Raw genomic sequence first — 26,205 nt, forward strand, 5'->3', positions numbered from 1 at the left:
GATCCTTAACTATATATAATTTAGCTGACCTGTAACAATAACATCTTCATGCCTTATATATCATGTACTGTAGTACGCCGCTAGATTAAAACTGACGAGGAAAAGTAACACATGGCCAGCGAAAGCTCTATTATAGAGCCCAGGTGGTCGTGTGGTCCAGCGGGACGGCTGCAGTGCAGGCGATTTGGTGTCACGATATCACAATAGCATGGGTTCGAATCCCGGCGAGGGATGAACCAAAATTTTGCGAAGGAAATTTACAGATCTAACATTGTTGGGTTGATGTTTAGACGAGTTGTATATTGTGCCAAGTTAAATGAAAAAAAATCTGCGGATTTTTATAATCTACACAAAATACAAAAAAAAAAGAAATTTGATATCAAACTTTTTAACATTCTTAAAATTTTCCAACCATTCAATAAAATGTTATTTATTAAGGTTTCCCCGATGGCATGATGCACTCCGCCTACAGCTAGGTAGGTATGAGGTATTCGAAACACCAGAGCTGTGAATTAAAAAAAAAAAACCGGAATGGTATACCCGTAATTGGTTCTTAATATTAGACAACATATCTTTTTAGATTATTTCCCTTTGGCTAATGCAAAATAACATCAATAATCAGTTACTAGGGCGTTTATCTGGGTATGTATAATCAACGTTTGTTGTTAAAGGTTAAACACATGTACAAAATCAGCATGATCATACGCGAAAATTGCGATTAATTGGTCACTCTAGTATAATGTTGATAGCAGCCCCAGAGGCTCCCATATATATAAATAATTTTGGATAGAGAGATGGTCGGGGTTCTGATTCTTAAATCCTGAGCTTAAGAACATGAAATCCCTAGGTACCGAATTAAATGAAATTTAAATGCCGACATCCCGAAATTCGAAAAAAAAATTCAAGGATCCTGAAAGGATCAATCACAAAATCCTGACCTTTAAATCACTTGACTTGGGAGTCCCAAGATCCCCCCTCCATGTATACATCTACATCATACGACGCAGTGGCGGATCCAGAGGGGGGGTCCGGGGGTGCGCACCCCCTTTTATTTTTGCCGTTCAATGCATTTGTATCGGGACATATGTTTTGCACCCCCCTTTGCCCTGGGTTAGCACCCTCCCTTTCGAAAATTCCTGCATCCGCCCCTGCGACGATCCATCAGCACATTGATGACTATAAGTCGGCGCATCGCAAACAGACACTTATATATAAAATTTAAGGTTCATCATAAGGAATTGAAAAATATGGCCGTGTTTACACCTCAAAAATTACTATGAGTACAGACAAACTGGTACATCCAGGAAAGTTTTAAGGCATGGCAGGAACTAGATATATAAAAGTTATATGAAGTCTACGTTTCAGAAAATTAAAAACTTACCTGGATTTTGATGTCCATTTTTTTCCAGTCTGCAGAAGATAGCAAAATAAACAAACACCCGAGTTTCATTTGATACGGTCCACTCAGTTACCCATTTTAAACCTGTTAAATCACCTATTGTTTACAGGTGTCTATTGTCCATCTATTGTCCATTTAAATCAATACTACTCACAACATTGATTTTATGAGGGGAGCTCCTCAATCGTTTTCACTACTTAGTTAATTTTTGCACCTTCTGCAGGAACGAAAAAAAATGGATAGCAAAATCTAGATAAGTTTATAATTTTCTGAAACATAAAATGCATTTAAAATTTATATATCTAGTTCCTGCCATCCCTTAAAACTGTTGCAGGTGTATAGGTTAGTCTGTACTCAGAGCAAAATTTGGGGTGTAAATACGGCCATTTTAGCCAAAAGGTTATGATGAACCTTAATAACTATTAGTTATCCCGCCTGCCCTAAATAGAAGGGCGCCCCGCCCTTGGTGCCCCTAACCCCGCCCTTCTGCCCTCCAAAGCCAAATAATGCCCCCCTCTGCCTTTTCAAAAGATACATTTTACAAATTTCATGCCTTCTGGCTTTTCCGGTAAAATTGTTACCTGATTGTGTAACACTAATTAACTGACAATTAAGTTTAATAGCTAATGCCTTTGGCAGTTTTATCACCCCTGCTAATGATTGTTCACTGCTAATTAGTGGATTTAAGATAATTGAACAAATACTAGATATGTAATACAGAATGATAATTTTATAGCCATTTGTAATGTTTACGTATCATAGCATATGTACACATAAAAAAATATATTTTTAAATAAAATTTAAAACAATTTAAAAGGCATACTAAGTTTTGACTCAATTTATTAGTAGATTGGTAGATTGGTAAAAACGTTTTGTTTTATAACCACGAGTATGAAATTAAAAGAAGAACCAAAGAAATATGTATTTGAACATAACAAGATTGCACCACTTCCTGTGTTATTTCTTGTATTATAATCCTCCTTTCATAGGAGCACTTAACAAATGCTTTCATTTTTTAACCATAATGGAGTTTATACCTACCGTAATATATGCAATGTGCAATGTATTATTGCAGCATTATAATATAATCATCTCTTGTATCATCTGTTATATTTATAAAACTCCCTACTTAGGAGCACTTTGGTGTGCACTTCTTATACTTTTTTGTAACAATTTAAATGATTACAAGTTAGGTAACATTCAATAACACAAATACTATATGTCTAAACAAGTAATTTTAATGTAGATAATTTTATTACATAACAAATTCAATTTTGTTAAGCTCCATCTTTCAGAATTACTTGTTTATTTTTATAGACTTGTATAATTAAGTTATATAAATTATAAAATTAAAAAAAAAAAATTCTAAGGATTTTTTTCCTGATCAAAATGCAAAGTTTGCATAAATTAACATCAATTAAAATGATATGCTTTGTGTCATGGTATGATAATTTGATAATAAAAAAATCTTTCTGGAACCAACACTTGGAACACATTAATTTCTGAATAAGGTTAAAATACAAGTAATGTTTTGCAGCTGAGCCTATCAATATATATATGTATTCAAGGTTATTAATACACTGCCAAACAGTGCCCTTACAATTTGGGTTATTGCGCTAAATTGCCCTTTCAGACAAGTAGCACCCGTCTGTCCTGATATTCAAGCTGGACTTAGTCTAATGAGTGCAATAATTCAATACTAATTTTGTGAAAAAACGAAACAAAAATTAACGCATTTACCTTATTTACAAACACGTTAGATATCTAAATATACTGAATCTCGAACAGTATTTAATAACTAAGAGACAATCAAAGTGTACTGGTAAACATACTTTAATATAACGCTAGAGCTAAGTAATCTACACTCTACACAAATACATATTGCAATACGATGCACCGTTATACTGTTATATTATCTGCTACAGTTTGTATGTCTATCAACACAACCCAGAGCTCACGCTACCAGGCGGCTTGGGCAAATAAGTCGCTTTCCCGACCGTCACTTTGCTTTCCCTGACCCCCAAAAGGGAAGACAAGTCGCCCTGTTGTTTATGATACTCGCTTTCAGTCGCTTCCGTCATCGGACATTTTCAATTTATTACCAAGTTGATGAAACATCAACTTTATATTGATAATTAAAGAAATTCAGACATAATCGATTCATTATGTTATGAAAAGAGGATGAAGCATTGTTTTTGCAGTGTGTAGCAAGTTATTTAATAAAAATACAACTTTTTATCACTTCGTGCACTTCCGAAAGTTCCGGTGCTTGTTACTCAAAAACGTACATTAACTTAACTTTCGGCTGCAAAATAAGTTTTTTACTTCATTTAAACGTGATAACAGTTGCCTCCAGTAAATTTTCAATCCATTTATTTCATTTAAATGTCATGATCCTTTCCAAATAACTTGTCAAACATCATTTATTTTTGTAAATTTTCTTGCAATCGTCCGCTATTGACAGATTTCTAAACTACGGATCGGAAACGGACAAGCTATGACCGAAATCAGTATTTTTACAAAAAATACTACGGACGCACGGATGGAACAGCTGACAGAAGAATATTGATCCCAAAAGGGAAAATTACGCATTCCACACGCATTAAAAGATTTTGGTTACATCTAAATAAACTCATCATTGATTGGTGTATATCATTCCCTATAATTTAAATGGATTGTTGTAAACTATTGTAAAGTTGCTTTAATCTTAGACTATAACACTAATGTCAATATATTATGGCCCAGCTTACCTTTTTATATCTTTTGATGAGAAACACTAAATTTCATACACAAGCTTGGTTTTAATTAAATTGTAATTGTTATTTTATAATTTCTGTACCTTTTTAAAATTTTTTTTTTTTTTTAGTGCTTGATATTTAGTTGGTTGTTTCTCACAAGGCACTTAAAATTTAAACAACTTTTAATTTGAAATGTTACTTTAATTGTATACTAAGATAAAAATTAAACAATATAAAAAGAACATTATTTACAAATGAACGTTTATTCTACAGTAAAATCCAAACATTGTAGCGCACCACACGAATGACCACTTCTCTTTCAATTTTCACCACTTCTCCCTATCAGTTTCAAAATGAGAAGTCACTTCTCCCTATAATTCTGAAGTAGTCTGAGCCCTGCAACCATGCATTTGACAACGTGTGAGTGAACTCTGAACTACATAAATATTTATGGATGAATGCAATTAACAATAATTCAAAGGTTTCAAGTGCTTCTTTGGTCATTTTGTTGTTCCAGGGTCTCATTGGGGTCTAAGCGTGACGCAGGATTGTCGATTTTTCGTAAGCGTGATATGTGAAAGTCAAATTATTGTGTTGTGAAAACGTGAAATGAGGTCTAGCGAGACACACAGGAAATTACAAAAAAATGAGAATTGCTTACATACATAGTAAATATAATAAGCGGGTTATAGGAATCTGATAAAACACTGTAAGCGGGATCTGTGATGAAAACCCCCCAAAAAAGTAAAATCGCAAAAATACTGAAGTTAGAGGAAAATCAATACGGAAAGTCCAAATCACATGGCAAAATCAAATAACAAAACGCATCAAAAACAAATAGACAAGAACTGTCATATTCCTGACTTGGTACAGGCATTTTCAAATGTAGAAAATGGTGGATTAAACCTGGTTCTATACCGCGAACCCTCTCTCTTTAATAACAGTCTCATCAAATTCCGTTATATTTACATGATGCGTTAAATAAACAGTCACAATTAATAAAATAGTCAGCATATGGGTACATCAGTCATCATCGCATAACAATTTTAAAAGGGACAATTTAACAGAACACAAAAACATCTATCTACAAACACATGGATTGACCTGAGTGTCTGACGTCATAAAATTAGTTTACGTCACATAAATTTGTCGTTCAATGTGCATACAAATAGTTTTAAAATTTACATAGGCAATGTAAGCATACAGAGTTAAAAAATCAAAAGTATTTAAGAACAAATTACAGAAATAGACCGAGATTTAAACTAGTCCAAAAGTTATAGGTAGAATTTATGAGAATCCAAAAATAGTTAATTCCACTACGCGATTGAATGATTTTGACGTTTGTGGTTCAACGTATATAGTAATTCATAATAGAAATAAATAATAATGACATATAATAGACCAAAATGGATGATACCCCCTTTAATTTGTTGGTCTTTTGAATTTATTTTTGAATGAAATCGGCATCACTGTGGACCACAAGTTGACCCAATATCATGAATATTGAACTGTGATTTGAACATCATGTCTGTATTCTTTATTTTTTTAGCTCATTTTTTCTATAGATTCTATATACTTTTTGTCCATCATTCCATTATCATGTTTTTCTCCTGTCTTTGTTTATATTTTAGCACCTCATTATTCTCTCGTCTTTATCATGTTTATCATGTTTATATATTTGTCTTAGTCTATATATATATATTTGTCTATTTTTGTCTATTCTTTACACTTTTTATGCCCCCTGTAGCAACAGGAGCACAAGTCTGTCCTTCTGTCTGTCCCACCAACATTATATAGTTCCCAAAATTGGTTTCTGTTCTCTAATTTCAGCTTGCTGCAACGAAATGTATGAATCTTTTACAAAATGCTGTTTCCACAAAAAACAGATCAATCATGAATTTGGGTAGCGTTACTTTTACTATTCTTGAGTCAGTCAGTGGTACTACTTATACAAGTTATTTTTATTTACTTGTAGAAGTAAAACAAAATATACACATTTAAGTAAATAAAAAATGTTTGAATAATCTCCCCTTAATTTTCTTAAAAATGTACTTGCATAAGTAAATTTATCTTACTATCCCACAAAAATTCTCTAGTTTTGAAATGTAAAATCATGCCTTTAATGATTTTTCCCAGGTTTGCTCAATTGTTTTTATTAGAGTTCAATTGTTTTATCTCATTAATTCAACAAAGAAACTGATTGCGCAAAGATATTAAGTATTTGCAAAAGGCCATCAAAAATTTCTCCAGGGGGGGGGAGGGGGGGGGGGGGGGGTGAACATTAGCAGTGTTCTGGAGATAAAAGAAAAAAAGGATTTTCATTGTCCATGTAATTATAACACTTGAATGATCAGTAAAGACATCTGCAAAGGGCAGATAATTTAAAATTCTATTTGAGCATAGAAATCATAAGAATTCAATAAAAGAAGTTGGATTGACTTTTAAGCTTACCTGGCCCGAAGGGCCAAGTGAGCTTTTCCCATTACTTGGCGTCCGGCGTCGTCGTCCGTTGTCCGTCGTCGTTAGCATTTACAAAAATCTTCTCCTCTGAAACCACTGGGCCAAATTGAACCAAACTTGGCTACAATCAGTATTGGGGTATCTTGTTTAAAAAATGTGTGGCGTGACCGGGTCAACCAACCAAGATGGCCGCCACAGCTAAAAATAGATCATAAATAAATCGGACAACCTGTTGTTGGGTTGCTGCCCCTGAATTGGTATTTTTAAGGAAATTTTGCTGTTTTTGGTTATTATCTTGAATATTATTATAGATAGAGATAAACTGTAAACAGCAATAATGTTCAGCAAAGTTAGATTTACAAACAAGTCAACATGACCGAAATGGTCAGTTGACCCCTTTAGGAGTTATTTCCCTTTATAGTCAAATTTTAATCATTTTTCGTAAATTTTTGTTATCTTTTACAAAAATCTTCTCCTCTGAAACTACTGGACTGAATTAGCCCAAACTCGGCAACAATCATCTTTGGGGTATCTTGTTTAAAAAATGTGTGGCGTGACCTGGTCAACTAACCAAGATGGCCACCACGGCTAAAAATAGAACATAGGGATAAAATGCAGTTTTTGACCTATAACTTAAAAACCAAAGCGTTTAGAGCAAATCTGACAAGGGGTATAATTGTTTATCAGGTCAAGATCTATCTGCCCTGAAATTTTCAGATGAATCGGACAACCCGTTGTTGGGTTGATGCCCCTGAATTGGTAATTTTAAGGAAATTTTGCTGTTTTTGGTTATTATCTTGAATATTATTATAGATAGAGATAAACTGTAAACAGCAATAAGGTTCAGCAAAGTAAGATTTACAAATAAGTCAAATGACCGAAATGGTCAATTGACCCCCTAAGGAGTTATTGTCCTTTATAGTCAATTTTTAACAATTTTCATAATTTTTTATTAACATTTCCACTGATACTACTGGGCCAAGTTCATTATAGATAGAGATAATTATAAGCAGCAAGACTGTTTAGTAAAGTAAGATTTACAAACACATCACCATCACCAAAACACAATTTTGTCATGAATCCATCACATATATTAAGGTGAGCGACACAGGCTCTTTAGAGCCTCTAGTTTACTTCTAAAAGTAAAAAAATCTGAATGTCTAAGGGACATAACTCAGCCAAAATTTATACCCCCGCTTTAAAAAAAAGGGGGGGGGGGGTATACTGTTTACCTCTGTCTGTCAGTCAGTCAGTCCGTCCGTCCCATATAGATTAGACCGTTGGTTTTCCCGTTTGAATGGTTTTACACTAGTAATTTTGGGGCCCTTTATAGCTTGTTGTTCGGTGTGAGCCAAGGCTCCGTGTTGAAGGTCGTACTTTAACCTATAATGGTTTACTTTTTAAATTGTTATTTGGATGGAGAGTTGTCTCATTGGCACTCACACCATATCTTCCTATATCTACTTGTATGATTTTACACATGATAGCCAAGTTGAAAATTTTCGTCACATTTTTCTCAGGAACTACAATACAAGGATTTTTGAAATTTGGTTTCAAGATTTATATAAGTCAGCTATACCGTGTGATGCCTTTTCAGATTTATCACTCGACAACTTCATGTTTACCAAACACTTGCATATTTTTACACTATTAATATTTTCCACTTGCGGCGTGGGTATCATCAGTGAGCAGTAGCTCGCAGTTTCACTTGTTTTTTTACCTATACAAGTAAATAAAAGTCACTTGTATAAGTATCCTACAAATTTACTTATATAAGTATATTAATATTGCTTCTTCAAGTAATTAAAAATAAATTGAACAAGTAGTACCCCTGACTTTGAGTTATGTCCTTTAATCATTTTATTTTAATAACATTAACTGCAAGTGGACCAGGCTTTATCTGTGTCCATGCATTTGGCGACACATCCAAATGTATTTGCCCATTGTTCTCAATTCCACAGTCTTCAGCTTGAAAATATGTGAAAAGGTCAGGAAAACTTTCCAAAATATATGATAACAACGTAGTTCCATAACTTTTCGACTATCATCTTTCTTAGTTTTCCGGTCTGTGTTTTTATAAACCAATTTTTCCTTCTGGCAAAATTTGAAATTGGTATTCCACTCTTACATTACACACCACTGATGAAACCCAAACAATATCGGAGAAGGCTATATTTTTACCTACGCAATATATAAAAAGGTTTACATTTTTACGGCTGTCAATTTTGACGGGACGTATTATGGTACATGTATACACATGTCCTGTGTCTGTCCGTCTGTCCGTCCGTCTGTCTGTCTGGCGTAAACATGTCGCACCATTACTTGAGAACGACTTATCCAAATTTCATGGAACTTAATATAGTTGTTTCTTATGATGGTCAAATAATCTGTATACTTTTTGGTGAAAATTAGATTTTAACTTTTTGATTTACGGCACTTTGCAACTAAAACAGGGGTGTGTTTTTTTTCACATGTCGCACTGTATCTCAAAAACGATTCTTGATAATGGCTTTAAACTTTAAACACTTCTTAGTTATATTAATCTGAATATCTGTATACTTTTTGATGATGATTCAAAATTTCATTTTTGAGTTATTGAGTATTTTGTAAAAAAGGGGGAGGGTTTTTTTTACATGTTGTGCTGTATCTCAAAATCGATTTATGATTATTGCTACAAACTTTACACATGTCTTTGTTATATTAATCTTAAGATCTGTATACTTTTTGATGATGATTCAAAATTTCATTTTTGAGTGATTAAGTATTTTTTGATTAAATAAAAAGGGTAGGATAACAGAACCCTAGTGGCACCTTATCAATTAAGTATTGGATTATTTAGTTGATACTCCAATATATATACCACTTTCATAAACTTAAAATTGATTAGTAACAAGATTCAATCAGTTTGTTTGCATAATATGAAAAATTGATAAATTAAATGCCTTTAAATTTGTCAGAGCAATAAACAGTAGACATATATACAATTATAAGTTTGCTTTTTAAAAGGCAAGCATCATGTATATTTGAACTAATTTAAGAGGGTCTAATTGTGAATTAAAATACTGCAGAAAAATGGACTAAAAGAATTAAGTATAGAGAAAAAAAGGACCAAAATAATAAGAAATATGGAATAATGAGGTTCTAGAGAATAAAGAATAGGGAATGGGGGAAATGTATATAAAGAGAATTAAAAAAATGGCTTGAAAGATATAGACCCTGATTTAAAACATGTGATGTTATTGTTATAGAATTGATTTTTTTGGCTCTTGGAGCAGTACAATATTCCATTGGGAAAATTTGCTACGAATCATTTTATTCGCACGTTATAAAAGTTTCTATAGTTCACTGTTTGTGATCATGAATATTTTAAAGCAAATATCAATATTTTAATTATGTGTTTTTCTGGAAAATATTATTAAAAATATTAGAATTATTATTTTTTTTATAATTTTTAGGATATTATGTGGAAAGGTGCAATATATATAATGAATAAATTTATGGTTCATCGGATGAAACAGAAAACAAGTCTCAACTGTAAGTGATTTTCTTTTTTAGAATTTTTCTCAATATCTCAAAAACTAAAATCATATTTTAGTTTAGAACATTGTTAATAGAATATTAAAAATGCATGCAAATTTCTGTATTTACAATATATGAATGAACATAACAAAGGAGATTACAAAAAATATTCAATGTATATGGCCTATAGAAAATTATCAATGGAACTGCAACCCACACATTATTACCGAAAGACATTAAGATGCCTGAACATAAAGTCTAAAACAATAGAATGGTAACAAGCTTTATAAATCAACCTAAATCATGTAAATCTTTGGGAAAAAAATTGTAAATACATTGATATTAACATGTTATTTGGCTTTGACAGCCATCAAAACTGTTTTTTGAAGAAAAAAAATCATCTGCTGATCCTCACTATTATCATGATTATTTCTATTGCAAAATATCAAAAATATGGTAATTCTTTGCAACAATTGGGTAGTCGAAACCTTTGGAACACCACTTTTCAAGAGCTTTGATCAAAATAAACCCACAGGCATGATAGATAACCTGAAGATTCCTCTTGATAAATTTTGAGTAACTGGATACTTATATAAATTTAGTATATATACATATGTATGTACATGTACCTTGCAAGGCAATGGTGTCTGTCAGACAGTTTTCACTTGACCTCAACTTTACATTTGATGCATTGATCAAATCCTTTAAAAAAATTAAACTGTAGACGAATATTTATGTATCTTATTCGGACTAAGTTAGTATTAGCAAAACTGTTCTAAAAACTGATACTAGTACCTAAGAAAAATGTTGGAATGTTGGTCTTTGGACTAGCAGTTAGAAAAGATTTGGTGCAGACTGGGTGAATCACTTTTACTGTCCTCGAGTTAATATATACCTTTATACCATTATGTGCAAGAGGGGACACCATCTATGTACAATGGACACATGTTATATTTATTTTGTTTCATAGAGCTACATAATTTTTCATTTTGAAAATTTTCAATAATAAATTTGTTTTTAATTTTATTTCAGAAATTTATATTTATATTGCTTAAACAACAAAAATTTAAACTATTTTAAATGCTGATCATAATAATTATTTTATTCACAGAATGAAGAAAATTGTTTTTTAATTTACAGAATTAAGAATAAGAAATGAAAAGACACATATCTAAAGAGCTGCTCGAAGCAGAAAGACTGGCTAAACAGATGGAGTCTGAGGAATTAGTCACACCACTACGCCTCCTATTGGTGCTCATCATTTCTGTTGTCTTGGTTACGGCTGTATCCTTTAGCGCTGCCAATAAATCAGATTATTTACTTTCCTCATCTGATGAAACAATTAATTTGACTTCAGTTCCTTATATTTATGATTACACGAAAGCTGAAAAAACAAGGGAAGAGAACATGGAAATTTATAACCAACCTTTAGATCAGTGGAACGTAGAAAAGAGGTCAGGCCTGTCCTTAGATGAATTCTGGGATATATATGATGGCAAATGGTAGGATTTTGATGTATCAGCATATGTTTTGTTTTGTTGTATATATATATGAGAAAGAAGTACAGGCCCGGTATAAGGACCGATTTTGGCCTCAAATTTCAGGTTCATCTGACAAAAGATTTTGACCACTTTTTAAACACTTAAGTGTCTATTTCATTTGAATCAATTAGTTTATGTGAAAGATTTTAACTGATTAAGTCATTAAAAACGATCTGATTCAAGCTTAAATATGAAAAATCTACCAAATATGCTGAAAAATGTCACTTTTCAGATGGTTTTTGTCAAAAATGAAAGTGGCTGCATCCGTGTTCATCCTCAACTTTTATATATGTTATGTATTTTCGTAAAATACAACTTACATTTCAATATTAAGGATGAACACGAATGCAGACACTTTCGTTTTACACGAAAACCGTATAAAATTTAACTAAAATGCTAGAATTGCGACGATTTTAGTAATTTAGCATGACTTAATGGTGCTAGTTCCCAATATATGTGCATTGTATTGTCAAAAACAGCCCATATTTATGTAGCGGAAGCATTCTACTGTCCAAAAAATTACTAAACATTTTAACAATTTTGTAAAACTGCTATATTTTGGGGCCAAAAAGGGGTCTTATGGGACCTACTCCTTTATAGTTTATACACACTATAGCTATACACATGCTATAATGATGAGTGCTTCATGCTCAAAGATAAAAATTGTATTAAATAAGGGGTAAAAACTATGAAGTTCATGCCTTTTGCAGTGATTAAAGTTGGCTTCAGGTATTGAAGTGAACTTGTGATTATTGTGTGCACATTATAAGAAATGTGACAAATTTAGTAGAGTTGTGTTTTCAACGGAAGTTTGTTATTTGAAATGATTTGTATTGAACAATTTGTAAAAAACTTGTTAAAGATTTTGAACATAGTTCCAATAGGCTCTGGAGAAAAGCAGGCAAGACATGTCAGTGTGTGCACTCTTGTCATAAGATGTATGTTTTTTATCGAGTCTATATCATTTTCATGGTTATGTAACTTTATATTTAGGACTATCAACATAATAACAATGATTAGAAAAGATAGCAAAACATTTCAGTGTGTGCACTTTAGTTTTCATAGTAATTATTATTATAGAAAAATAAGAAAATGTGGTGTGAAAAGCTAATGAGACAACTATCCCAAAAAAAGACTATAGAACACAATGAATAATAAAGAAAAACAGCTCATTAGCCTTGACTTTGAAACTGTTTGAATGATGAAACTTTTTTTATAAATTATGAATTTATGTTTTGTAGGCCTGTGATAATAACAGATGTTGTTGATAAATGGCCAGCTATAAACTGGACTAAACGTTTCTTTCAACAAAATTATGCAGATGAAAAAGTTATGGTGAAAGCTGTTGTGGTGAGTAGGTCTTTTCTCATTCACATGCGTTGTCTCTCCTTGGAAGCTGTTGTGGTGAGTAGGTCTTTTCTCTCTCACATGAGTTGTCTCTCCTTGGAAGCTGTTGTGGTGAGTAGGTCTTTTCTCTCTCACATGACTTGTCTCTCCTTGAAAGCTGTTGTGGTGAGTAGGTCTTTTCTCTCTCACATGAGTTGTCTCTCCTTGAAAGCTGTTGTTGTGAGTAGGTCTTTTCTCTCTCACATGAGTAGTCTCTCCTTGGAAGCTGTTGTGGTGAGTAGGTCTTTTCTCTCTCACATGAGTTGTCTCTCCTTGAAGCTGTTGTGGTGAGTTGGTCTTTTCTCTCTCACATGAGTTGTCTCTCCTTGGAAGCTGTTGTGGTGAGTAGGTCTTTTCTCTCTTTTCTCTCTCACATGCGTTGTCTCTCCTTGGAAGCTGTTGTGGTGAGAAGGTCTGTTGTGGTGAGTCGGTTTTTTCTCTCACATGAGTTGTCTCTCCTTGAAGCTGTTGTGGTGAGTAGGTCTTTTCTCTCTCACATGCGTTGTCTCTCCTTGGAAGCTGTTGTGGTGAGTCGGTTTTTTCTCTCACATGAGTTGTCTCTCCTTGGAAGCTGTTGTGGTGAGAAGGTCTGTTGTGGTGAGTCGGTTTTCTCTCTCACATGAGTTGTCTCTCCTTGAAGCTGTTGTGGTGAGTAGGCCTTTTCTCATTCACATGCGTTGTCTCTCCTTGGAAGCTGTTGTGGTGAGTAGGTCTTTTCTCTCTCACATGAGTTGTCTCTCCTTGAAAGCTGTTGTGGTGAGTAGGTCTTTTCTCTCTCACATGAGTTGTCTCTCCTTGGAAGCTGTTGTGGTGAGTAGGTCTTTTCTCTCTCACATGAGTTGTCTCTTCATGGATACAAATAAAATATTTGATCGATTATTGTGTTTTGATAAATTAAATGACTTGTAAATAAAAGACATGGTACAATGTTTATATATATGTAAACATTCACAAGACATCAATTAAACAACACAAAAAACCACAACACATTCATGCATCTTCAATATTCAGGGTTATATGTATATAGTCCACAATTTTTCACTCCAAAATAAATATTGTCAGACAGAGGCGCCAATATTAGAGTACTTTTTGAAATAATACGATTAAAACAGCCCTTATACTATCAAAACAGTAGATGACATTGTCCTGGTCATATAAATCGCGTCATCTATATTGCTTTTTCGGACCGGTCCAATATTTCAATATCGACTGGCAATGAATCCTAAAAAACATGTAAGCATATATTGTCCATGTAATTCAGGATTCATAAATTGCCAGTCCGTATTTGAAATATTGGCCCTATATTCACATTATTGCCAGGCAGTATTGGAAATATAGTACGATTGCCTTGATATATATAACTTATTGTCTCTACTTTAAACAGTCTATGACATACTTTGCCATGTGCACCATTTTTCAATTGCTTTTTAACAGTAGTTCTTTTAAAGTGCTTCTTCTGAGAAGTCCAGTTTATCAAAGTTTGTTTCTAACTCATGTTAAAATAGCTGAAAAGAAATGCAACAAATTGAATGATTTATGTTTTTCTCCATCAGAATAGAAAACCTGCAGCATTAGCAGTTGACATGGACACTTTTATAAGTGAGCTGGACACTTCTGGACCAAATGGTTGGACCTATCTTGAGGATGAACTATTTATTATTTTATAATTAAATTTGTTTATTTTATAATTACAACAACAGGTGGTATGTTTGAAATACTGTAAACCAACTAATTTTCGCGGATACTTTATTTCGCTTTTTACCCTTTCTTGACCACTTCGCGGCTATTTAATTTCGCGATTATCTGATTTACTTGATGAAGTTTGTTAAGGAAAGATCAAAGATTGACATATTCGCGACAATTTATATTCGCCTTATTTTTCTACTCGCGAAAGTCGCGAAAATAAGTTGGTTTACAGTACTACAGCATAATTATTGATCTCTATCATTATTACATGTTTAATCATGCTCATCCCAAAAAATCTAAACCCAAAACAAGTGCAATTCTTAACATTGTTAGCTTTATGAATCACATTATTCTGTGTTTAATTACAGGTGTATGCAGAAGAAAATTTCTTTAATCTGTTCCCAGATGAAGTTAGACCTTGGGACTGTTTGATGTTGTGGGGTTCACAATTTTCTAGGTCCAGTTTACATATGGACCCTTACAACTGGACTGCTACCAATGCTGTTTTGTATGGACAAAAGTCATGGATGGTAAGATATATTGACATTCATTTATATAAATTGTCCATCAAAATGGCCTACCCTGCCTACTGGCCATTCTTAGTTTTATATAAATTTCCATTAAAATGGTTATTTGAGCCTACCCTGCCTACTGGCCATTCTTAATTTTATATTAATTTCCATCAAAATGGTTATTTGAGTCTAGCTACCCTGCCTACTGGCCATTCTTAGATTTTACATCAGTTCAAAAACACCATCTTGATATAGTACGTAGTGCTAATCTAGAAAGCAGAAACACAGTAATATAGTAAATGATTAAGTATTACAGAATACCTAGGCTATACTTACTTAGACTTAAATTGCTACTTATATTCAATCAACGAGTAAAAGCAGTAAGTCTTTTTTTAATGAATGAATCGATGTTAACATCAACCGGTTGTATGTTTGAAATTCTTAATGTGGTACCCAACACTTTCGCTATAATTAATTTGGCTCGTTTAGATTTCATAAAATTTTGACAAAGTATTTACTTTGATCCTTTAAAATGTTTAACAAAAATATAAAATTTCAAAAGTTTTGAACCAACCATTTTATTAGAAAAATATATAGCAGATTGACAAACACCAATTTTGATCACTGAGAAGCTTCTTGTTCCCTCTACAACACAATGTAATTAAAACGTTTAGATAACTTTACAGAGTTATCTCCCTGTAGTGTTAGGTACCACCTTAAGCATAAGCATTGATCTTTATCACTATTACACGTTTAATCATGCTCACCACCCCAAAAAATCTAAACCAAAAAACAAGTGCAATTCTTAACATTGTTAGCTTTATGAATCACATTACTCTTACATGTATCCAAGCTTAATTTGAAATATATAAAAAAGAAGATGTGGCATATTTGCCAATTGAGACAACTGTCCACAAGAGACCAAAATGACACAGACATTAACAACTGTTGGTCACCGTAGGGCCTTCACCAATGAGCAAAGCCCATAATGCATAGTCAGATATAAAAGGCCCCGACAATGTAAACCAGTTCAAAGGAGGTAACTAACAGCCTTATTTATATAAAAAAAATGAATGAAAAACAAATATGTAACACATAAACAAACAACGACCACTGAATTACAGGCTTCTGACTTGGCTCCACATACATAAATAATGCGGCGGGTTAAACATGTTAGCGGGATCCTAACCCTCCCCTAACCTGGGACAGTGGTATACATGATCTCCGTGACCTGTTCAACGATGGTGCAAAAATGAGCAAAACCCACACTGCATAGTCAGCTTAGAAGCCAGAAAGGACAAATTTAAATAAAACAATTTATGGGAGAAAATTATATTCTTATTTAGGATAATTATCCTTTCGGGACTATTCAGTATTGAAATGTCAGTAATTTTTTTATCAAGAAATAGTCTAATGTGTAAACTGCTGAAATAAATAAAGAAGAATTATTTTTATATTTTTGTTTACAAGCTTTTTCCACCAGGACAGGATGAGTTATTATATATATATCCAAAGAGGAAATGTCATTTTCCACTGGATTGTGTCCGATATGATAGGTATAAATACACATATTGTTGTTGTATACATTTACAGATACATTAGTGGTGTAACGTTTTGTTACGAGTAAAACATTGTAATTCTATACACTTGTGGTTGTGATATGTGTACTCCAGACACATTAGTGGTGTAACAATTCACTGGGGATAGAAGTTTAAAATTCCAAAATTAATCAAAGTCTTATACATGAACAATTGGACACTTGCATAAGGTCGATTTCTATATGAATCGGCTCAGATGCACTCTTTAGTCAGGTTGTTGTTTCTCTGGCATATACCCCATTTCCATTTTCAATTTTATGTATAAAATCTTTCCTGAAATATTGCAAAAGTACATAATTAATTGTGTGTAATGTTACACCTCTAACACACTCTTTAAAGATGTTCTTGGTGTTTGTATTTAATCACTGCTTTCAGGCTCGTAGCCAGGAATTTTCAAGGGGGTATTTGGGTTATTTGGACTCATGAACTTGACTTTAACAGTCACAATTCAAACAGAACGTTGACTTTAACAGTGCTTATTTGTTTTCAAGGGGGGTTCATCAGAACCCCCACAACCCCCTGGCTACGGGTATGGCTTTTAAGAGCTTGTATTTATTTACTATCGTAATAGAATTTTATTTTGTTTGTATAAGTTTTCCATTTGTTTGTAATTGTTACAGTAAAATTTGTAATTTGCCGAGTTATCTTGACACATTTATATTTACCATAAATCATAGATAAATGTAAATTCATGGACATGAAAACCCAACATTGTTGAAATATTTAAAATTTTAATGACTTTCTTAAAGTATCTTGGATGTGTACCAAACTTGGACAGAAGCTGTGGCAATTAATTTTATTTCGTTTGTAATAGTTTTCCATTTGTGTGTTATTTAGTGTAAAATTAATTTTTTTCAGAGTTGTCTTGACACATGCATTTAATTTACTTTTTAAAATTATTGATCTTTTGCAACTTTCAAATTATTATTAAACTTTTGTAACTTTTAAATTATTATTAACATTACATTATAGACACATGTAGATTCATGAACTATACACAACCTTATTGAATTATTATTATTTTTTTAATAACTTTCTTGGATTTGTACTTAATTAGAACAGAAGCTTCTTACAATCCACTATAGTATGTAGAGGAAAATATTTGACATGGTACTTCAACTGCATCAGGAACTAACATTAGTAATTCATGTCAAAATACTGAAATCTTCACAATTTTAGTATCACTGCTAACTTTAGACGTTTCGTGACTCAAATAGAAGTGGCCACACTTGTGTTCAGTCTTAATATTTTGGAAAACACTATGAACATGATGAAATTAATTTAATTTTTCAATGGTAAAAAATTGTTATGCAGAAAACAAATGATTTGACAGTAAACATTTAGCTGTTCATAATGATGCCTTCTGAACAAGATTTGTTTACTTTTGCAGATTTTCATAAAACTTTAATTTGTCATATTAATATCCTTAGCTAAAATTCACTGTTTTCTATTTTCAGCCCAATTGATGCTTTTGTGCCAGATTCAACCAAGTACCCACATTTTGATAAAGCCCAGTATCTAGAGGTTACAGTTACTACCGGAGAAATGTTAATTATCCCAACTGGATGGTACCATCAGGTAAGGAGAAGTAGGATTTGGAGAATGAATTGATTTTTTAGCTCACATGGCCAAAAAGGATATGTGAATTTTCTCAACACTTTGCGTCCGTCGTCCGTTGTTAAATTTTACAAAAATCTTCGCCTCTGAAACTACTAAGCCAAATTTAACCATACTTGGCCACAATCATCATTGGGGTATCTTGTTTAAAAAACTAACCAAGATGGCCTCCATGGCTGAAAATAGAATATAGGGGTAAAATGTATATTTTTGCTTATAACTATGAAACCAAAGTATATCTTTTATATAAGCTTGGATTTCATTAAATATAAATTATTTATGTATTGTCGAAATGCGCATCTGGTGCAAGAAAATTAGTTAAATTTTATTACTACCACTGGGTCGATGCCTCTGCTGTTAGACTATTAGTCCCTGAGGGTATCACTAGCCCAGTACTGGCATGAACATACAGATTTTTTGTGTTAATAAAAATTGCTGTTTCAAAATGATAGAAATTGTTATAAATTAAGGAATGTACAGTAAAACCTGTATAAACCAGCTGGCTACGGGACTATGAAAAAGGGCCGGTTTAGACAGTGAGCCGGTTTATTCAGATTTCTGTTATGACCGGAAGTAAATGACTTGTAACGTCCGATAGTTCCATAAAAGTTCCACTTGATTGTAAAGAACATCTGATCAATTAAAATACTTTCACTTCATTTTCCATTGTTTGCATTTGCATCATAATGCTCTCGTTGTTCGGATTGTGAGATGAGAGTTTCAATTTACTTCCATGATCATTTATTTGAAATGTTGGAATGGCCGATTAAAAAGCCAGAATATTATCAAACGTAATTTCATCACTATCGAAACGTTGTCGTACAGTGTACTATACGCATTGATTGTTGTCATCCGGTTGTTTTTCATTATCAAGGTCATTTGTTTAGGGGTTCACAGCAGGGAACCAAAGGTTTCAACATCACGATGTAAATTTCTTATGCTGCAATTTAAATTTGTTTATCTAAGTTACAAAACGTAAGTTAAATCCGAGATATATTCGGTGTGTCTTGTCGTTTAATTGACACGTTTATAATGTTTTAATAAGTAATACAGCTCACTACTGTACGATTGTAAGTTTACTTCAAAGTTTAACACCTGACTAATTGATTATCCTGAAAAGTCATATATTGTATAAACAAATATGTTTTGATTGCATATCGATCATTGAAATTATTTAAGACAAACTGGTTTTGACAGGTAATAATTAATGTAATCAAGAGTATTGGGACTTCATAATTAGACCGGAATTTGGAATACACAGGGTCCGGTTAACAAAGGGTATTTTAACAAAGACTTTGAAGGGAAAAAAACTGGGACTTTCATTTTCGGCCGGAATGTACAGGTAGCCGGTTTATTCAGGGTCCGGTTTAATCAGGTTTGACTGTATCTCCCACATGCAAAGCTCTCACTAGTAGCACGATTTCAGTCTGAAACGGTCATTTTGGTCTGATCACATCTTGATTGACTGGATTTACCGCTAGAAAAATTCGTCAAGATATTTCAGATCGTTTAGTCGCCGTTCAGATCGATAGCCTCATCAGGTAAATCAGTTCGTTAAGGCGTATCAAGACGGAAAAGACTGAATCGTCTAGCGGGTTGTTTAGACCCGTTAAGACCGTGTCAGACCAAAACAGACCATGGATACAAAATTACGTTCAACATGTTCAGACCCTGTTTAGATCCGTTTAGTATACCGGTTTGATAACACGAGTTAATGCATTTTAGATTAATTTGTATATATGTTTTTTTTTTATATTAGGATTTGTTTGAAGTATATTTTGATTAATTACAAAGAAAAATTAAATCTTCTGTTGATTCTTTATTTTTTTTCTTGTTTTGTCGAGGAACTAATAAATTATTCGTCTATATATGTTGTTTATTTTTTAATAAATGTTAGTTTATATAAATGTATATTGGTAATTAAATGCAAGGACGTATGTTAATTGTATACACACCAGAATGTATGCCATAAACCTTAAAATGTTGTGAACACCGGTGAAAATGTTTTTCGTATTTGAAGATTAGTAACGGAAAATCCTAAACGTAACCTAAAAAAGTTAAGGATCCACAGAAATGCACCGGAGGCAAATTAACACATGCATATTTTGGTTTTATGTATGACATTTGCTTTAATTCGTTTTCTGTTGATATATGTCCTAGTTAACCGTTGAAGCTGTTGCTTTTTGTTTGCGTGTGTATTAATTTAGTGAGATTTACTCTATTTAAGTTGGAAAAAAATATTCCCGACATCCGGAAATTCGAAAAAAGACTTCTCAGATCCCGAAACCTGATCATCATACTGCATTCATTCAGTCTCTGTCGGGACAGTGTTAAAGTATCACCGTATAATATTCATTTTCTAATCCATATGATAGGTATACTGTACTTAGTATACATATGGCGTTAACTTAAACAAAATCTATTTTAGTTAAAATGGTCGAGTTCGATGGCACGTGCTAGTAATCAACCGGGTCAACAGGTAACAAAATCAATGATCCGTAACGTAAGAAAGTACATGCCTATTATATATTACAATTACTCTCATCATCATTCTTAATAGAAAGGTGCCGTAGGGCTAAACATTAATAAAGAATTAATGAATTTGTGTATACACGTATTAGTGATGTCTGATCGTCAGTTTTTAATATACATGCTTATGTTTTCAAGATTTTAAATTGAGCAAAAAAACATGAACTGTTCGGAAGTTTGTTAAGTATTCAAAAGAAACTTTTCGCTTCTCTACTTATATAGTTTACAGAGTATTCCTTTAAATTATGTCAGTTAAATAAAGTAGTGTGTATTTGTATTCTATTTATTTTGCTAATTGTATCATTATAATATTCATTTTGTATTTCACTACTATATATACTTTAAGTTGTAGTGTGATTGATTGTTGTTTGTTAAAAGTCCAGTGGCAAATATTTCATGCCTTTTCAGGACCAGCTGTAAGTTGAAGACATATATGGAACTCACCGGTGTAGTTTTCACGTGTTATAATAGATAAAAGAATAATTAATTTCTAAAATATCGAAACATAAAGGAGGCAAGGCGCATGGAATACCCGCACTTATCAGTTCTTTTCTCTGTTTTGTCTTAAAAAAATAATGTTATTTTTTAATTTTTTTTTATATGTTTATATAATTCACGATAACTGCGGTGCATACGTGCTGTCAGACGAAAGATAAATATGTGCCCTTTAAATGTCTTTTTTACCATGGATCGCTTGCTTTCGTCGTATTGAATGGAAGCTGCGCTCAAAGTACTAATTCTTTGGCGTATAACGACCAACCATGATGTGAACAATCTTCTAAAGATTAATTTTGAAATGTCTGACATTGTAAAGTTCGACTACAGTAAAACTTGTAAAATGCATTTTTTTGTACAAAAAACACTTCATTTTGTTATAAAAATTTTAGTTCGATAAAACCTTTTTTTTTCATACATTTTTTGTTCGATTTAAAGCCAATGTTATCATTAACTACGTTTCAATATTATTTTACAAATATTTTATCATATTCCATCCAAAATAAGAGACTAATTTTTCATGTTTTAAAAAATTAAGGTGTTGCAATACTTTTTTCCATGTGTATATATGTTTCTGCATGGGTGATTTGTACAGTTATATAAATACAGATTTAATGTTTTACACTAGTAATTTTGGGGCCCTTTATAGCTTGTTGTTCGGTGTGAGCCAAGGCTCCGTGTTGAAGGCCGTACTTTAACCTATAATGGTTTAATTTTTAAATTGTTATTTGGATGGAGAGTTGTCTCAATGGCACTCACACCACATCTTCCTATATCTATTGGGATCGGCAGTTTACCGACTGGCGGAATTAAAGTCATTTTAATAACAAAAAGTATGCTGAATTAAAACGTTCACTTGTATATATATATACACAGTTACACCTTAAAATGTCTCTGTACATCATTGAACTAAAGGCTGGTATTTGTAGTTGAGAATAGACACATATATAATGTCCTATCTTGAAGCCATGCATGTATAGTATAAAGTTGTTTAAAATATTTTGGACAAATTTTATAGATACCAGCAAAAACTTCCTCTGAAATTGTACACAGAAATTTTAAATTTTAAATTAGCTTCGCATCCTAATAAAATGATCCCGCTTTCTGGATCGTTACACAATACAAAGTCATCATCTTTGTTTGTAACAACACCAATAGCATCCACTATTCAGTGAAATTCTGCTGGAATTTAAGTTGAGCCGGTGAAGTTTTCTTCTCTCTATATACATTTACTGACGCACATATTTTAAATCTTTTTTTTCTTAATTTTCTTCTTCAATTTTGAAGAGCTCTGGATTTATTATTTTTCTAGGTAGCTCTGACAACATATCATTTGCTTTTCTTTTGCTATAGGTAAAAAAATATTTACAGGTAAATATGGCGCAATTTCATTTAATTATTTGGTAAAAAATAAAGGTTCCGTTGTCAGCATTCACGCCGACTAATTCAGCATTTAGGTTCAGTCTGTGGTTAAAGTTTTGTTTTACATCAAAATCGTTGTCAAACATAATGGAATTTCGGGAAATTGGGACATTGGCTTCTTTATGTCCAAAACACAGTATCCAGGGGAACATTTTGCATATATTTATTTTCATTTTTCCGTATTTTACTACTAGATGGACTTCGTTTTTCCTGAACAGTTAATTTCATGTTTTGTCTGATGTTAAAGATTTTTGTGCAGCCATCAATAACCGGTTTGTTTAACCGTACAGTTGCAAGTTAAATGCATGTATCCATGCAGGTCAAGATCATGATAATAATAAATGAATGTTGAAACTATTTTGTTCTACATGGCGCTGGACTTTCACTCGTTTGTTCAAAATGCAACAGTCAGACTGAGAGCATGTATATATCTAATAAGTGGGCTTTTTTCCACCTATTTTCAAACTTGAAAGGAGACCTCTTTCAGCGACACGAGTCTGGAACATGTACATGTGGCAGTTGCAAGTAATAGCTATATAAATATAAAAGAGAAGATGTGGTATGATTGCGAATGAGACAACTGTCCAAAAGAAACCAAAATTACACAGACATTAACAATGTCACCGTACGGCCGTCAACAATGAGCAAAGCCCATACCGCATAGTCCGCTATAAAATGCATTTCAAAGATACTATAATTAGAATGAAATGTTATAGAGTATATTAAACGTACTTACAAAATATGTCATCTTGTAGAATGTGATTTCACAAATATATTATTTTCAAATTCGCAGTCCAAGTCAACGTAAAATCAGTTACACACATTTTTCATGCTATAAATCCATTTTAACAATATCATTTCAAACACACACTAGCTTGCCTTTTCATTAATTTAAATAATACAAATTCAGCTAAATTTTGTTTATTCCCATCAACAGAGAAATCTCACACTTATCCTAGACGTTAATAATACTCATGCACTTCAATTTTATTAAACAATTTATTGATACGGATGACAACACTTTAAAAATACGGTTACATCAGGGTGTAAAAAAAGTGAATTTGTTTTAATTTGAATTCAAAGATAGATTAAACGGTAGCTTTAATAGTGAAATGTACTATTTTTTGAAGACTCGCCTAAATGTATGTTGCATAGATGTATTTGACCCCAACAATTTTATTAAGATCATGCTGTAAATTATATTTATAAAACCATTCATTTGTAAAATACCGCATATATCTGCTCACTGTTTGAATATAGAAACTTGTCGATTTTATAATATTGAGACATATCCGAGATTTTGTAAAATGTGTGATAAACAAGTAATTGAAGATGAATATCATTTTATTTTAGTATGTGAAAAGTATAATGAACTTCGAAAGAAATTTATCAAACCATATTGTTGGAGGAAACCGTTGAGTCATAAACTTATAAGACGATCAATGCATTTGAACGGGGACATATAGTTGGAACTCGACCCTTTTTTTTTGTGTGATCGGTTGGGACCCCAATACAGGCTCATAGTATTTTGAAGCATTTTTGAAGTAATCAAATATAATAAACCAGAGACATATATAACTTGTAATTTATGTCTCTAAATGGACGAATGATAATTTTTACGAAAAGAAAGAAAAAGCAAGTCTATCCGAAAGGTGATTGTCTATTTGATATTTAAAAGGAAAATGTATAACTATAGTGTGTTCATTGTAAACTTAAACCATAATGCATAGAATTGTCTCTGCATGTTTATAACAGTCACAAGTCACTTCTAGAATTAAAGGTCAGCGATCGATTAAAAATTCGTGCAATTATATTTTGTCAAAATTTTCCAGAACACGTTAAATTTGATATCAGAGCCATATAATACATGTTTTATATCTTTGACTATTATGCTAGTAGACTAGTATAGTTTTCTCAGGTTATATTCTCCGTTGATATGTATCTTTCCTTTAAAGTCTTGTTTTTTTTTCTCTAACACTTTAGAATAGTATATAGGGACCTCTTCCGAAAATAATCTTTCAAAATGCAAATTTAAAACTTGTATGTCAAATAATTTGACCACATGACAAAAAATTCTACAATAAACATTGGTCACGCTCGACAGATTTCGATATGAGACAGTCACACGTGCCGTTACAATAGCCAGTGTACACGCATCAGCGCACACATGTATGTCAAATAGGTCTGATTGGAGGAATGTTTCCGAAAACACGCCTACCTCAAACTAATACCCAATCAAACGCCTTTACCAGAAACATAAATAATACTTGGAGATTTGGTTGCGTATTATATTCTTTTATTATTTTATTATTTACTTAATCTTAAATTTTTTACTTTTTTTATTCATTTATTTATCAAAATTTTTGCTTTTTAAATTTTTGTTTTTATTAAACTTTCTTATCATTCTAAATTATTTAAATTACGACATGGTAAAAATATTAAATTATTTAATGCCCAAAAAGGCGCAAGCCAGGGCCGACCGTACAAGGGCTGTATAGCCAGTCAAGGTCGTTAAAAACTTCCATTTGTTGGTTGCGTATTCAACATTTGAAAAAGTTTATAAAACTCTTTAATTCGAGCTAAGAAGCAAAGAATATGCCCGAAATGCAAGTTTCCCAATAAATTTCAGCTATCTAGTGATGAAAATAAATTAAAAAAAAATACAAATTAAAAGTTTTTCGAGTTATATAACTAGAAGTCTTTTATCTGGCAAGAACAGCCCAATTTAGCGGACAAGCAGTCAAGTTATTCTTTTTGCTGTTACTGAATATACCAAGAAAGAAAATAAATCCCGATATTAATTTGAAACTTTGTTACTGAATACTTTTCCAAGAAAATATTCACATCTCTTGGTAACATGCATGTCGGAACAGAAAATTATCTTGGGACGTCCAGTAGCATATATATAACGTGCATGTTGGAACAGAAAATTTGGCATACAGTACTTCAGAACGATGTTCACATTAAAATACATTATACCCAACAATTGTGATGACGAATTCCTTCCTTTGTTCGAGAACAATTTTATTTAAATAGAAATCTGTGATTTTACTTTGTCCATTACTTCGACGAACCAGAGCAGGTGAAATATCGACCTGTTTTTAATTCAAATTGGTTCTCTTCTTCTTTTGGTATACAATAGTCCATCGACATCCCACGATAACATGCTCAGTGGCGGATCCAGGAATTTTCGTAAGTGATGGCCCACTGACTGACCTAAGAGAGGGACCGCTCCAGTCACGGTTCAGTGATTCCCTATATAAGCAACCAATTTTTTTCCCAAAAAGGGAGGGGGCAAACTGC

The 26,205-nt window shown here is 32.6% G+C and overlaps 1 protein-coding gene across 1 annotated transcript in view; it reads left to right on the forward strand.

The window, feature by feature from the left end:
- Positions 1-580: 580 nt before the first annotated feature.
- Positions 581-26,205, forward strand: part of LOC134692624 (uncharacterized) — a 31,655-nt gene continuing 6,030 nt past the window's right edge. The window contains exons 1-8 of the mRNA XM_063553084.1: positions 581-642; positions 10,053-10,131; positions 11,257-11,618; positions 12,899-13,007; positions 14,597-14,698; positions 15,098-15,259; positions 16,712-16,797; positions 18,297-18,417. Coding sequence (XP_063409154.1) covers positions 11,272-11,618; positions 12,899-13,007; positions 14,597-14,698; positions 15,098-15,259; positions 16,712-16,797; positions 18,297-18,417 — 927 coding nt within the window. The 5' untranslated portion in view covers positions 581-642; positions 10,053-10,131; positions 11,257-11,271. The remainder of the gene's footprint in view (positions 643-10,052; positions 10,132-11,256; positions 11,619-12,898; positions 13,008-14,596; positions 14,699-15,097; positions 15,260-16,711; positions 16,798-18,296; positions 18,418-26,205) is intronic.

The sequence above is a fragment of the Mytilus trossulus genome, chromosome 12 (assembly GCF_036588685.1).
Source record: "Mytilus trossulus isolate FHL-02 chromosome 12, PNRI_Mtr1.1.1.hap1, whole genome shotgun sequence".
Taxonomy (NCBI): domain Eukaryota; kingdom Metazoa; phylum Mollusca; class Bivalvia; order Mytilida; family Mytilidae; genus Mytilus; species Mytilus trossulus.